Raw genomic sequence first — 16,148 nt, 5'->3', positions numbered from 1 at the left:
ACAAGGCAATTCAAAGTGCTTTACAAAAAACAAAAGACATTAAGAAAATGGCAGATAGATAGAAAGATAAAAGTTACAGTGCAGTTTAAGATGTGAATAGTTCAATTAAAAGCAGCGGCAAAAAGAAAAGTCTTTAGTCTGGATTTAAAAGTAGTCAGATTTGCAGCGGACCTGCAAGGCAAGTTTATTTATATAGCACTTTTCAACACAAGGCAATTCAAAGTGCTTTACAACAAATGAAAGACATTAAGAAAATGGCATTTAAAATCAGTCATTAAAAAGAAAAGCTAATAAAATAAACATTAAAAGAAAAAATACATGGATAAAAGTTCAAGTGCAGTCTAAGATATGAATAGTTCAATTAAAAGCAGCGACAAAAAGAAAAGTCTTCAGCCTGGATTTAAAAGTAGTAAGAGTTGCAGCGGACCTGCAGGTTTCTGGGAGTTTGTTCCAGATATTTGGAGCATAATAACTGAACGCTGCTTTACCATATTTAGTTCTGACTCTGGGGACAGAAAGCTGACCAGTCCCTGAAGACCTGAGAGATCTGGATGGTTCATAATTTAGCAGTAGGTCAGAAATGTATTTTGGGCCTAAACCATTCAGTGCTTTATAAACCAGCAGCAGTATTTTGAAATCTATTCTTTGACACACAGGAAGCCAGTGTAAAGACTTCAGAACAGGAGTGATGTGATCCACTTTCTTAGTGTTAGTGAGGACTCGAGCAGCGGCGTTCTGAATCAGCTGCAGCTTCCTAATAGATTTTTTAGTGAGACCTGCAAAGACACCATTACAGTAGTCCAGTCTACTGAAGATAAAAGCATGGACAAGTTTTTCCAAATCCTGCTGTGACATTAGTCTTTTAATCCTAGATATATTCTTTAGGTGATAGTAGGCTGATTTAGTAACTGTTTTAATGTGACTGTTGAAACTCGGGTCAGAGTCCATGACTACACCTAGATTTCTGGCTTTACCTGTTGTTTTGAACATTGCAGGCTGAAGCTCAGCGCTAACTTTTATACGTTCAGCCTTGGCTCCAAAAACCATTACCTCAGTTTTATCTTTGTTTAATTGGAGAACGTTCTGACACATTCAGTCATTGATTTGTTCAATGCACTTACTCAGTGTTTGAATTGGAGCATCGTCTCCTGGTGAAATTGTTACGTAAATGTGTGTGTCATCCGCATAGCTATGGTAACTTATTTTGTTGTTTTTCATTATCTGAGCCAGTGGTAGCATGTAGATGTTAAAGAGAAGAGGCCCCAAGATGGAGCCTTGAGGTACCCCACATGTCATATTTGTCAACACAGACAACTATATTTACCTATAGAAACAAAAGTTTTTTCTGTCCTTTAAGTAGGATTCAAACCAATTTAGAACTATTTCCGAAAGTCCCACCCAGTTTTCTAGTCGGTCGAGTAATATGTTGTGGTCAACAGTGTCAAACGCAGCACTGAGATCTAATAATACTAACACTGAAGTTCTGCCACTGTCTGTGTTTAAGTGGATGTCATTAAAGACCTTTACCAGAGCAGTCTCAGTGCTGTGGTTTGGACGAAAGCCTGACTGTAACACATCGAAACAGTTATTTAAATGCAAGAATTTACTCAACTGTTGAAAAACAACTTTTTCAATGATTTTACCTAGAAATGGGAGGTTTGATATGGGCCTGTAATTGTTCCTTACTGAAGCATCTAGATTATTATTTTTTAAGAGCGGTTTAATGACTGCAGTTTTCAGGGCCTGTGGAAAAACACCTGAGTGAAGAGATTTGTTTACTATAGGAAGTAGATCTGAGGCCATGCAACGAAAAACATCTTTGAAAAATCCTGTTGGAATAATATCAAGGCAGCAGGAGGAGGATTTCAGAAGTTGAATAATGTCCTCTAGGTTTTTATTATTAATCTGATGGAATTGTGTCATGGTGTTTGAATTGATATTAGGTGGACACAGGGACAACACAGTTGCTGTACCTGATGCAGAGGCACTGACTGCTTGTCTGATTTTCTGAATGTTGTCAGTGAAGAAGGAGGCAAAATCATTGCATGCCCTGGAGGATAGAAATTCAGAGGCTACTGACACTGGGGGGTTAGTTAGTCTGTCGACGGTAGCAAACAAGGCACGTGCATTGTTTTTGGTAATGATGTCAGAGAAGAAAGACTGTCGTGCGTTTTTCAATTCCAAATTATAAAGGCCAAGTCTCTCTTTATAGATTTCAAAGTGAACCTGGAGATTTGTTTTTCGCCACCTGCGTTCAGCTTTTCGACACTCTCTTTTTTCTGCTCTCACGGTCATGGCCTTTCTCCATGGAGATATTTTCTTCCAAGTCACTTCCTTTACCCTAGTTGGAGCAATGGCATCTATAACATTTATAATTTTTGAATTAAAATGATCTACTAGCTCTTTTACTGAGATGTTAGCAGGGGCAAGTGTGGAAGAAAAATTCTGAGTAAACATTTCCCTAGTATTTTCAGTTAAATATCGCTTTGTGGTTACCTCTTTTTGAACATTTGTGTGAACAGAAATAGAGCTCTCAAAGAAAACACAGGAATGGTCAGAGAGTGCAACATCAGTCACCACAACCTTAGAGATATTCAGACCCTTTGAGATAATGAAGTCCAGAGTGTGCCCCTTATTGTGCGTGGGCTCCGTCACATGCTGAGTCAGTCCACAGCTATCAAGAACACAAAACAGTTCTTTAGCCCCTCTGTCCTGGGGGTTGTCAACATGGATGTTAAAATCACCAACAATGACTAGATGGTCAAAGTCAATACACACTATAGACAGCAGTTCAGTAAAGTCATCAAAAAAGCTTGCACAGTATTTGGGTGGTCTATAGATATTTAGGAACAGAGCTCGAGAGGAGCATTTCAGCTGAAGGGCCACATATTCAAAAGAAGCAAAGTTCCCATAAGATGTCTTCCTGCATTGAAGGGAATCATTGAACAAAATAGCAACTCCACCCCCCTTCTTTTGCATTCTTTCCTGACTCATAAAACTAAAGTTGGGAGGGGTTGATTCGATAAGAACAGCTGCACTGTTATTTTGTTCAATCCAAGTTTCCGTTAAAAACATAAAATCAAGATTGTGCTCAGTGATAAAATCATTGATTAAAAATGTTTTTCCTGGCAAAGACCTGACATTTAATAAAGCTAGTTTAAGTTTGTTAGATACACTATCAGTAAAAAAATTAGTGACAAGCTGTGGCTGACATGGAATCACTGCTAAATTTGATAAACTCACACAAACGTTTGGGCGCTTCCTGTTTCTAAGCTGATTCACCGCTCTTAATCTATTACCTATCAACACAGATATCGGCAAAGCTACTGGCAGGCAGGGCCCTGGCATGGTATACAAAAGAAGAATACAGAGATCTTGCACACATGAACATTATCTTGTCTGTGCAGTAACACCAGCCTGCGTTCCCTCCAGTACTAAATCACCGGATTTAGAATTGTTTTCCTGTTTTTGCTCCAAAAGATGATTACAGCCAGTAAAGTTTGATTTAATGACAAATTGAATTACCCAATAAGGCTGCAGCCTAATTATTATTATTTCAGCAATTTGTTCTGCTTTATCTTCTAGTTAAACCATTTGGGTTGTGCATAAAAATGCAAACCATACCAAATTAAATGATGTGGTCGAGTTCAAAATGTTTGTCTTTGGCTGTTTCGCCTGCCAGCTGACTCTGTGTTTGTTTGTCACAGCTGGTGGACTTTGTGGATGTCATTGATGATCCCATTCTGGGATACACAGCCCCCGCCGTCATCACTGTCCTCCACACACACCTCGCTACCTGTGCGGTCGACTACAGGTAAATAATATGCCTCAGATCCGTGGCAACTTCATTAGGTTTTTTAAACTGTCTTAAAGCATTGCTTGTGTGCATGTCTGTTTGCTATAGCACGTATGAGTGCTGTAGGATTAGGACGGGATTATAAACAGTTTTTTTTATGTATGTGTTCATTGTAGGGTTGGCTGAAAAGTTACTATAGAAGTCAAAGTCAACTTTATTGTCAATCTTCCAGTATGTGTGTACAGACAGATCGAAATACCATTTTCCACAATCCCGAATATAAAAAACAAATGTATATAGAAATATGTAATATATATATACACAGAATCAAAGACACATTTGTACATGTGCACACATTAAGACCTAAATAAAAACACAACAATCAATATATACAAAATAACAGTCACTTCAATATTTGAGAATGTACTACATTAGTGCAAAAATTGTACATAGAATGTGCAAAATATTAGTGTCAGAATATTGACATTTCAATTATGCAGAGTATTTCATATATGTGTCTTCTATATCTATATGTTTGACTCTAAACTAATTGATATACCTGTAAAGTAAATGTTATTCAATTAAAATGGACTTAAAAAAGGTTGGTAAAATGATCATTTATTTAGTTTTCCTGTTTCCCAGACCTATGTACCTGCCGCTGCGCGTGTTGTTCACAGCGGAGTCCTTCTCTCTGTCCAGTAACATCATCGTAGACACGGCCACCTTTCACCTCAGGTACAGTCCACCTCTAACTGAACATGACAGGGGTCCAATAAAGAGTACATATTTTTTAAATGCTGTCAGTTTGTATCACATTATATGAGCTGGTGACTCAGTGTAAGATTGTTGTCTAAGTTTTGTTTTTGTTATGTTTTTGTCAGATTCATCTTGGATGACTCTGCTCTCTACCTCTCTGACAAATGTGAGACTGACGTTGTGGACTTGAGGAGAGGTTAGTCACATGACCGAGAGTGGGTTTTTTTTGTTCTGATTTTAAGCTTTGGCTAGTGGGTTTCTTTATATCTCTTTATCTGTGGTGAAAAGTAATGAAGTAAATGTATCTCATTTTTATATTCAGACGGAAATATTCTACTTTTCTCCACTACATTAATTCCATTGATGACTTTAGTTACTTTATATAAGAAGATGTTTTGATATTCATCTTATGAGTGTATCAAATACAATGCTTTGTTATACAGTACATTTAACCAATGAACAGAATAAACAATGATTAAAATCGGCTCTATGTCAGCCAGCAACAACATTTAACTGCATTTTACATGTTACTGGATTAATATTAATAATATGGTTTGTTTTAATTGTGTTATTAGTACTTTTACTTATTCCACCACTCTTGTGTTCAAATTAATTCCTGATGAGTGAAAACAACACAGTGTCGGGATGTTTGTTAGCTGCGTTGCACATACCGTACCCTTGGTCTATGGAGACTTTCCCAACATTGTGAGTGTGAGTTATATCGGAGCTGGTTAGCCTGAAGTCAACAACAGAACAGCTGCAGCTCACACTTAAAGGGATAGTTCAGATATTCTGAGATGGGGTAAAAGTCAGCGTTTTATCTGCAGTAGAGGAGTGTCGGCACAACCCCATTTTGGAGAAGCAAGCAGACCTTATGGAACGCAAGTCAAGCAATGTGGGGCTGTGGATGGGGGCAGCAGCAAAACATATTTAACCACCTAAAAAAATGGCCACCTACAAATATCTCTTCAAAGACTCCTTCGACCAAAACAGTAACTTACCTCGCATAACACAGGAGTTGCTGATCTTGCTGGACTGACCAAATTCACAAAATAAAACAAACAACCTGTCGAGGAAGCGGTAGACAGGCAACTCCTGAGTTCTGCGAGGTTACACTACTTATTTTAGGAGTCTGGGGTCTTCAAAGAAAGAATGTCAAACGGCTTCAGTTTGATGAAAAGGTCTTCTGACAGCAAGGCAAAGCAATGAACCTAAATATAGTTTCCCCTAAAGAAATACTGACTTTTTTGTTGTTGCTATAACACGATGTATTGCTGCTTTCCACAGCAATACATTGCCTTGCTCCTGCCCCTCTACTTCTCTCCGTTTCTCCAAATTGGGCGTGCTGACCGCCATTATCTATAAGTATACACCTAGTATGGAACTCATACAACCCAGTTTAAAAATGCCCACTGTATACCCACTATAGCAGCAGCTTCACCTAGTTATGGTGATTCTTTTTGGGTAAGAAAATGTAATCTAAAGTTCACTTGACTTTTAAAGAAGTTAAACATGTCTGCTGCTTTAGTAAAAGCGTTTGTACTTGAGTAACTTTTCTGACAGGTGTTAGTAAATGAAGTCATCTTACAGTCTGGCACGTCTTTTTATAAGGGCAGATTCAGTAGTTTATTATAAATTACATAAATAACAATGGCTGTCACCCTAATAACAACCACTGTGTGTTTTTGTGTCACACAGACTATGTGTGTGTTCTGGACATTGACCTGCTGGAGCTCGCCATCACCACATGGAAAGGCAGCGATAAGGGCAAGCTGGTGAGCGCTCGCTGTTTACATTTCTGGGACACGACACATTCATAGCAGCCACAGACAAATGGGAAAGAAAAAGGCTGCCCCTGCCTGTGAAAATGTAAAGGGAAACAAAGCGTTATTATCCAATTCCTTTAAAAAACCAATAAAAGGCACAGGCCCTGTGTTTATAGATATTAGTTTGACCAGTTCAGTTATAATAATAGCTTCAGGGAAACCAACAAGGCGACAGTAAACACGTCATGTGACAACAATCAGTAACAAAGTGTATAGATGTGAAGTAGGCCAGTTTAAGCTCTGTTATGTAACAATGTTTTCTACGTCAAATGTGTCTAGTCTGTTCTTTTGGGCTCTATCCATGTTAAGCTTGTAGTATTCCAGTGTATAAGTATTTTCTACCTTATTGTTATTTTCTTTCTCCTTCCCGTCATCCCTCCCATCAAATAACGACTCTCGCTGTCACCATCTTTATTGATTCAAATCAAATCAAAAAATCAAATCAAAATGTATTATAATAACCCCAAATCACAAGAAATGCCTCAAAGGGCTGTACAAAGCAAACAAAAACAAATATATATACGTCATAGCATAACAATTATAAAAACATTATACATCAACATAAGTATTGCCATGTGATAAAAGCATATGACTGAAGTGATTAGTTTACAAGGAAGACAGATGCGAAGAGATGGGTCAACGGAAATAGCTTCGGATCTGAAATGGAAGACGATTCCAAAGGAGAGGTGTTCGGAATGAAAAGGTGATTCTGCTGATATTAATTAAATGTGCTTCTTGTGGTTCCTCCCCCTGCTTTCCAGTCTCAGCCTCTCTTCGAGCTTCGATGCTCCAACAATGTGGTTCACGTTCACACCTGTGCAGATTCCTGCGCCGCCCTCGTCAACCTGCTGCAGTACCTCGTCTCGCAGGGGGACCTGCACCCCCCGCCGCGACACACCTCACCCACCGAAATCGCTGGCCAGAAATTACCAGTAAGTCAACAGAGAATTAAAATAGGTTGTTAAGAATATAGAAATTGCTCGTGACGGTTGAAGGTTTACAGATGTTTAGATGTACATGAGAAAAACGGAATAACATTGTAAAGTTTTAGCATAGCAGCTTGGATAAAACATTGCACATTGAACTAGATTTGGAGCACATTTTAACTGGGGTTACGTAAGTAACCTATAGTTCTCATTCATAACACTCCGTTCGATGTCTCACTATGGGAAATTGTAGCTCCCGTATTGCCAGACGAGCTTATCTCGAAAATCACCAAACCGACCAGAACTTTAACAGGTAGGGCTCCGACTCAACCAGGTGCCCAGCACTGCTTGAGTCACACTGGGAGTAGAACGTCCAGACTGTTAAAAGGCGGACAAAAGTGAGCGGCGAGGACCAGCTCGCCGCTTGCACCAATGTCTTGGGTGGGAGACATCCTGGACAGAGCCCAGGATGCAGCCAGACCCTGAGTCAAGAGAACTCGCGAACCCGAGGGTGCCTGCGAGCTCTGACTCGTACGGGCCCCACAGCAATTGCTTCCACAAACAGTGGGAGCCGTTGCTTAGTAACAGGCTTGCCCTTGTAAGGGATAGCCCATGACACAGGGGGGTTGGTCATTATGACAAAGCACCCCCGATTATGGTACCACTCACGGGCCAGGCCCATAGAGCCAAGCGCTCTGGGTGTGGGTGAAAGATCGCCCCCCCCCCCCCCCCCGCTTGGGACAGTATGTCCCTGCGTAGTGGGAGCTGCCATGGCTGCCCGCACAGCAGCTGATATATCTCCGCTAGCCAGTACATAGCTGGCCAGTGCGGAGCTATCAGAATAAGTGTGTGGCGTTGCTCTCTCACTCTGGCCAGAGTTGGCTCTGCCGTAACGCACCCACAGCTGGCTCACAATCCTTGGATGTAGAGTCCAGTCTGCATAAAGTGATGAACCTCTGGACAGTAGATCTGCCCCGAGGTTCATCACTCCCGGAACGTGCGTCGCTCTCAGAGAGAGTTTTAGGGCGGCCACCCAGCGCTGAAATTCCCTCATGTGTAAGCGTCCCAGTCGTACGACCAGGGCGGCTGACGCCATGAGCCCCAGCAATCGCAGGCATGATCTGAAGAGAACATGTTTGCGCAGCTGGAAAAGAGCGAGGCAAGCTCTGAAAGCTTTCACTCTTTCCGCTGACAGGCGAGCTGAAAAAGGCACCGAGTTCAGGCGTAAACCCAGGAAGAGTATAGTCTGCGCGGGGCACAACATGCTCTTCTCTGTGTTTATTATGAAACCCAGGTTGAGCAGGTGCTTTACGAGGACATTTGTCTGCGTAACAGCCTCCTGCTCCGACTGTGCGAGAAGCAGCCAGTCGTCCATGTAGGTTGCCAGGCGAATACCCTGTTGTCTTAACGGGGCTATCGCGGCTTCAGTACACCGTACAAACACCCTTGGACTGAGAGACAGACCGAAGGGGAGTACTCTGTATTCATAACAGATCCCCTGAAATGCGAATCTCAGATATTTCCTGTGTGGATAATATACTGGGATGTGAAAATACGCATCTTTCAGGTCGACTGATGTAAACCAGTCGTTTTGTCGCACGAGCCGCAGCAGAGATGTGTGAGTGAGCATTCTGAACTTATATCTTTTTAGATATTTGTTCAGAGCCCTTAAATCAAGTATTCGCCGAATTCCGTTCCCTCCCCGTTTGGGAACGAGGAAGTACTTGGAATAGAAGCCGCCCTGACTCTGCTCGGCGGGTACAATAGATATAGCCCTCTTTTCTAGGAGTGAGAGAATCTCTCTCTCCAGAATATGGGCTGACTCTCCTCGGGCCTGCGAATGCAGAATGCCCGAGAAGCGAGGAGGGGTGACAGCGAATTGGAGTCTGTAGCCCTGTGTTACTGTCTTGAAAACCCAAGCAGATGATGTGAGCATCTTTCACTGCATGCTCCTTAGAGCCAGCGGAGATGTCACATCTCCTCCCCTCTGAGTCTCTATTTGTTGTGTTATGGGGCCCTCTAGTGTCTGAACACAGTGGTGCCCCTTAGCAACAATCCCCACCGACACTGCACATGCTCGTGACGGTGGTGCCTTCACAGACCCGTCAACAATCCGCCTTTTGAGAGATGCCGTAGCTGCTCTCAGAAGGGGAACAATTGACGGGCTGTTTATTGGCTTCATTGATTTTGTTTTCATTTTTTTTGAGCTGCGCCCTCGGCCTGAAGCCTGGACGCGTCAGCGGAAAATGTTTTATGACAGAAGAATCAACAAATGTGTGACATGTGTTTGTGCGGACTTGAGGATGGTGTAGGCATCTCTCGAGGCGGCGGGAACACATTTAGAGCTGGGGAACCGTGGACTTCCAGCTCTGTCACGGAGGGGAGAAGGAGGGGCTGTCACGCCGCTCGCTTCTTCTTCCTCGACTGCTGGCCGAAATCCTGGGTTGGTTGAGCCTGAGCTGCAGCCGGAACCGGAGAATTTCTAGGCCAGCTTGCCCTTGTCTCCAGCCTGGAGTGGCTGCCCCCGGGTTACCCGACAGGTCCTCTCAGAGCTCCGCTTGGTAGGCGGTTAGCAGCGAGGACACATTCAGGGCCCTGGCGGACAATGCTGCAGCTTTATAGGATTTTTCAGTCATTGCTGACTGAAAACGGTCCGACTTTGCTGGCACCGTGGGCTTGGTGACGGCCCACCCTTGGTAGAAGGTGGGCTGCTACCAGCGGTTCCATGGGCGGCATGTGGAGCAGGCCGAGCTTCTCCATTCCGTCGCAGTCTAGGGAGGAGGCACCCTGGATTGGGACCTTGTTGCTGAAGGGCCGGTCTCCCCACGAGACCGACACTTCATCCAACATCTCTGGGAAGACTGGAAGGAGTTGTCTCTTTTTCCCCGCTGCTTGGGGAAGATGTTTTCCCTCGTAGCGGGACCTGGAGGTCTCCTTGGCCATTTCGGGCCACGGGACGTTGAGTCTGGCCGCAGCGCTTTTACACACGGCCTGCAGGTCCATGCTCAGACCGGGCGAAGCTGGTGTGCTATCGCCCGGGAGAGCAGCTCTCGCCTCAGGCTTTGCAGCCTGAGCCGGTGACATGAAGATGTCCTCTTCCTGTTCATCTGACTCGGACAGGAGGAACGCCAAGGCGTCCTCTTCTTCGTCCTCCTCGTAGTCCAGCCCGAGGACATCCTCCGCGGGTGAGACCATGGTGAGGTCTAACCGGGAGCCCCAGCTTGCCGTCACCGGGTCCCGGCCTGCCAGGACGCGGGATTCCGGTTCTATAGCCATCGCAGATAATGAGCCCCAGACCGACACGGAGAGGGGTTCACTCTCTGTGGCGGACGCCCCCGTGTCTTGACTGCCGGCCGGCTAGCTTGTCGTGCTAACCGTCGGACGGAGGCTCTTAACGGTGAAGCGGACACAATGTCCGCATGAGCCGGGGTTGTCGATAGCGCCTCAGGCGTGTTCCAGCCCGAGGCAGGACGAACAGACCTGGTGTGTGTCTGTGCCCGAGATCTTCAACCTGCAGCCGCAGAGTCGAGCCACCGAGTCCCTGACTCCTCTGGTGTGAGGGAGAGGGGCGTCCATCTTGGTCGCCTCGTGGCGTGGAGAGGTTCCGCTCTCGACAGGTGGGATGGGAGAAAAAGATATTACCACCTTGTCCTTAATCCGGAGAAAAGGACGGTGTGGGTCTTTTATTCCCGGAGAATACTGACTGGTGTGGCAGTATGCTCCTTTTTAATCCTTTTCCCCTCCGTGGAGGAGAGAAAAGAAAAAACGTCCTCGCTACCGTGGTGTCGGTAGAGTGGGAGCGAGCTAGCAACAGGTGTGCTGCTAGCTTGAAAAATATGACCTACCTTACTTTCTCGGGTAAGAGAAGGGCGAGGTCGATTTTAAATACTAACAGCGTTAGTACTACCGTCTTCCTGCGAAGCAGAAGGAGTAGCCGGCGAGTGCCCGTCGACCGAAATGGGTATTTGGGTTCAGTCTGTGGACAGTGAAGCTTGCCCGGCTACTGTAGAGATGTGCTCTGAAGCGAGAAGAGGTGTTTGAATGACGCATGCGTCGTGGTGCAAGCTACTTATAGGGGGTGAATTCCCTGACGCTGACGTCAAGATCACCAGCCAATCAGGATTTGCGTAATGAGATTGATGTTTCTGTTTGCTCCGCGATGAGGCGCATCCCATAGTGAGACATCGAACGGAGTGTTATGAATGAGAACTAAAAATGTGTAGGAGCCTTGAGAAATAATCAGTTTTGTCTTCCCGTAGGAATTCCTACATTAAGAATAGATAACTCATTTAATAGTGGCAGTCTTATATATAACAGTTCCATCAATGTTGAAAAGTATTATTAAGATGCTATGTCACTTTCTAAATGTTTTATTTGTTTTTCTGTTTTGTTAGCTGTCAGAAAGTCCTGCGGCGATGCTGCCCTGCCCTCCAGCTGAAACTGCAGAGATCAACCAGTACGACCTCGCTGATGCCTTAATCGACACGGAGAAGAGCCACCGAGAAGAGAGCTCAGATCCTGGTACAGTTTCTCTTTTTACACTTTTCAACATCCAAACAGGATTTGATTCAGTGAAATTCTGCAATCACCCATGTTTCCTGGTATAAAGGAAGAGGGTTGTGGGCCTATTTATTTAAGGTGGTTTCATCATGTGCTATAAAACTCTGGTAAAGCTTAACCCACAGAGGAGTGTATTCTCCAAATAAACTGAACTTTTAGGAAGGAAAAGAAACATGAAACTGGGCCCCTGTTCTGCCAGATTTCACTAATGCAATAAAAACATTATAATAAACAGTATGCACCGTGCCACTGATTCTCAGAGTGTTTGCCTGTTAAAGTTTATTTTCAGCTTTAAAGGTGTAGTTAGTTGATATGTAGTTCTGGAGTCGTTTGCAGCTCCCTGCAGTATACCTGCAAAATACATTGTTGAAGAATTTTGAAGTAATGGCCATAATTTGTTTTGTATTTGAATTGGGTCTGGAAAGTGATACAAAATGATCTTATTTATTAAATACTTATTAATCAGATTTATCAAAATGTGCTTGGAAAAAAGAGAACTCTATAAGACCACAGTGCATGAGAAAACTAAAGGGATTGAGTGTAAAGCATGCTCTCTCTCGTGAATGTAAAGTCTGATCATTTTCTGTGGTCCAATGTCACAATCTCCTTTTATCGGTAGTATATATGATCTAAAACTGAAAAAAAAATCATTTTGATTTGCTTATTTAAATGTTTTCCCTGCTAATTCTTCTACTTTCAGTTTGAGTTCATGGTCATAACTCCACACTGGTCACGTGCACAGGAGGTGTTCATTCTCTATGGAGAGAGTGTTTATAGTACCAATGGTTCTTCTTCCAGGTTCACCCTCCATGCCCAGAGGCTCGCCCGTCTCCGTCTACCTGTTCCCAGGCGAGGCCCCGAAGCGAAGCCCCTCCGTCCTGCTGGTTGAGGACGCAGAGCTTGATGGACTGGTTGCCACAGCAACAGAGGCGCAGGCAGATATGATGTCTGAGGAAGGATCCGACGGCTCGACCGACAACGATGACTTCTGCATATTGGAGGCCCCTGGGATGGGCATTCCTGTGAGTCTCTGCCTGATACCGTGGTCCTGTTGGTCTTTTTATAAAGTCATTCTTACCCATTAGCTCACTTTACCTCAAAGCATGACTCCCGTATGTTTACTCACAGGGCTGTTACTCTAACTAAATGTATGCGCCTGTGCAACATGATGGTTTAATCTTTAGCACAGTGGTGCTCACAGCTTGAGTGAAGAGAATATATTGGATTATATATTGTTGGAATTTTTATTTCAAGTACTTTTATTTTTTCATTTTTGTTTGAGTGAGAGTATGAGAAGGTCTTGTTACTAGGGGCGGATTTGGAGAAAATGTGAGAGTGAGAGATTCAATATTTTGTAAGAACATACAATTTAGTTTCATATTTTTTTCATGTAAGAAAGGTTACACAGAAAATAAAATTGGCTGGTCAGACCTTTCAAAAATCAGAAATATTAGTCAGCCCATAAATGTGCAATGGGGAATCTTTATTACTCTGTAATTTGTTACAGCCGCGGGACGGGGAGCCCGTGGTGACGGTGTTGTCCGAGGGCCCCATCAAGCTGAAGGAGAGTCACTTCTCCAGACCCAGAGGCAGCTCAGACCTGCTGCGAGCGCCGAGCCGCTTCCCCGTGCCGCAGAGCAGAGTTGTGCTGAGGGAGATCTCCGTGGTCTGGCATCTCTACGGGGGCAAGGACTTTGGGGGCAAGCCCATGTCAATACATGCCCAAAACACTAACAGGTAACACACACACCAGGCCACAAGTAGTTTCTCAGATGCACAGAAATATAGCTCCTCAAAGAAAATATACCTCAATGGTCATGAGAATGTTTCACCTGTGTGAGTTTGTTAGATTTTTCTCCTTTTATTTGACTCTTCTCTCAACATCTCATGTTCTCTCTGCAGAGGTCGTTCAGCCCCCGCTGGAGTTCGGGGGTCCCCGTCTCGCTCGGCCACCACCTCCCGTCCCCAGAACTCGTGGCGCTGGGCCGGAGGCAGCGGCCGCCAGCACCAACTATTGATGGAGATCCAGCTCACCAAGGTAGATTCATACATCTACTACATTGTGGTTAAACTGAGAAGATACATAGTTGTAGGTTAGTTTATCTAAATATATTTATTTATTTAGCAAATAAAATGGTTTGACAAAAAAACATACATCATTTATCCATTTGTTCAACTCAAACTATCTTAAATTCAAACTCATGTGTTTTATTGCTATCAGTTTTGTTATGGCTGTCAATTGATCAAAATGTGAAAGGGTGATTTAAGGAACCGTTGACAGTTTGTTAAATTCACTTTCCTACAGAGAAGATTGATACTTCTCTCATATGTAGTCTTTATGCTGAGCTGGCTATACATATTAATCATACAGACATTTAAGTGGTATTGATCTTCTCATATAACTCTTGGTGAAGGATCATCAAACCGTCAAACTAATCAATTTAAATTCAACCTGAAACTTAGCAGTGCTGCTTCCCTTATTAATGGCTATACATTTCCCAGTAGTTACACAGCTTCACCAGTTCCAAACAAACACATTTTAACATATAATATGAACCTTCTTCAACACCTTCCTCCTGTTCTGTCCTCCAGGTGTCCTTCCAGCATGAGTCCTACCCAGGGGCAGTAGCGGGGCAGGAGGGGTTCCTGATGGCTGGCGTGGGCCCCGGGGGCGAGCAGCCCCTCTCCAGACAGGTGTTCATCGTCCAGGAGCTGGAGGTCCGAGACCGACTGGCCTCCTCACAACTCAACAAATTCCTTTACCTCTACACCAGCGAGAGCATGCCGCGCCGAGCCCACTCCAACATGGTGAGACAGCAGAGAGGGGGTGGGGGGGTGAGGTCAGAGGGACTGATTTGAAGCTCATGGAATATCAGATACTTTCCTATTGAAATGATTTGATCCCATGATATTGATTGTGCGTTTACTTCTTGCAGCTGACGGTGAAGGCCCTGCAGGTCTGTCCAGAGTCTGGCCTCGGTGGACCGGAGTGCTGTCTTCGGATCAGCCTGCTGCCTCTACGTCTTAACATCGACCAGGTAACCGCTGCTCCTGAGACTACTGACGCCATGACACCCAGACGTGTCTGAGTAGAGCCTGAAATGTTGCTTTTTTGTAGAAAATTAAGAAAGTAAATGACAGAAACATACAACTCTGTTTGCAGACATTATTTAGCATTTCATTTTTTACAACCATTTCAATTCATTCAAGGCTTTATTGTCATCTGCACATTAGCTACAGTGCAGATATGGCAATGAAAAACTTCACATGCATTTATTATGACATCATAACAGCATTGGAGAAAACTTGATCTTAAACTATATACTCTACCAATAAGTGTTGATTTTCAGTTGTAACTAATCTACCTGTTCTGTTCTAACCCCCCCCCCCCCTGTCCAGGACGCACTGTTTTTCCTGAAGGACTTTTTCAGCAGTCTAGCTTCCTATGTTAACCCTTACCTGCCTGTGGACCCTGCATCCGAAGGTGAGCCTCTTCTGATGATGTTTTAATTCCTTGCCGCATATTTCATCAATTGTCGTCCATTCGTGTTTTAAGGGCTTTATCTCTATAGATCTGGGGGCTGCTTATCATCACTGCAGCAATATGTTTTTCACTGTCAGCAAAACATATTCTATATGAAATAAGAAATGCTCCAATAAATATGTTCTTTTTATATTCCTCACCATTTATTTTTCAGTGAAAGCAGACCCCTCCCAGAAGGCCCCTGAGGAGGCGGAGGCTGGTCTGGGACCTGACCTCTCAGCATCTGTTGAAACCACCTTCAGCGAGCAGAGCTCCTCCTCTGCCGGCTCCACCTCCTCCTCCTCCTCCGACCAGCCCATCTACTTCCGGTACGTAAACACTATACACCCAAAGGCTCGAAGAAAGTCTGATTCAGTTTTTTTTTTTTAAATAAAGGGAAAAAGGTGGTGTGTTTTAAGCAATGGAGCTTGTTTGTGCGAATAAAAAACTATTTTTTTATCCTCTGCAATTTTCAGGGAGTTTCGATTCACCTCTGAAGTGCCTATCTGGCTTGACTATCAAGGCAAACATGTTGTCATTGAACAGGTGAGAGGTCACTCAAACTGCCTTAAAGACATCTTTAGGATTTATGAGTATTTGATGAGGAAAACAATTGTCCACGCTATCTTTATTTTCTGACCTGCTCTTTGCTTCACAGGGAACGTTTGCAGGTATCCTGATTGGTCTGGCCCAGTTGAACTGCTCTGAGCTGAAGCTGAAGAGGCTCTGCTGCAGACACGGGTACAAATACATACTCCATT

General features: G+C 43.9%; 1 protein-coding gene across 1 annotated transcript in view; it reads left to right on the top strand.

The window, feature by feature from the left end:
* atg2a (autophagy related 2A) overlaps positions 1–16,148 on the top strand; it is a 34,230-nt gene that overhangs the window by 14,852 nt on the left and 3,230 nt on the right. Inside the window, exons 24-38 of the mRNA XM_034092311.2 lie at positions 3,708–3,814; positions 4,439–4,531; positions 4,678–4,748; positions 6,251–6,327; positions 7,140–7,310; positions 11,699–11,825; positions 12,663–12,886; positions 13,372–13,601; positions 13,767–13,902; positions 14,457–14,672; positions 14,801–14,902; positions 15,264–15,348; positions 15,563–15,716; positions 15,864–15,933; positions 16,046–16,128. Coding sequence (XP_033948202.1) covers positions 3,708–3,814; positions 4,439–4,531; positions 4,678–4,748; positions 6,251–6,327; positions 7,140–7,310; positions 11,699–11,825; positions 12,663–12,886; positions 13,372–13,601; positions 13,767–13,902; positions 14,457–14,672; positions 14,801–14,902; positions 15,264–15,348; positions 15,563–15,716; positions 15,864–15,933; positions 16,046–16,128 — 1,946 coding nt within the window. The remainder of the gene's footprint in view (positions 1–3,707; positions 3,815–4,438; positions 4,532–4,677; positions 4,749–6,250; positions 6,328–7,139; positions 7,311–11,698; positions 11,826–12,662; positions 12,887–13,371; positions 13,602–13,766; positions 13,903–14,456; positions 14,673–14,800; positions 14,903–15,263; positions 15,349–15,562; positions 15,717–15,863; positions 15,934–16,045; positions 16,129–16,148) is intronic.

The sequence above is a fragment of the Pseudochaenichthys georgianus genome, chromosome 10, assembly GCF_902827115.2.
Source record: "Pseudochaenichthys georgianus chromosome 10, fPseGeo1.2, whole genome shotgun sequence".
Lineage (NCBI taxonomy): Eukaryota > Metazoa > Chordata > Actinopteri > Perciformes > Channichthyidae > Pseudochaenichthys > Pseudochaenichthys georgianus.
This window is presented reverse-complemented; position numbering and strand designations above follow the sequence as displayed.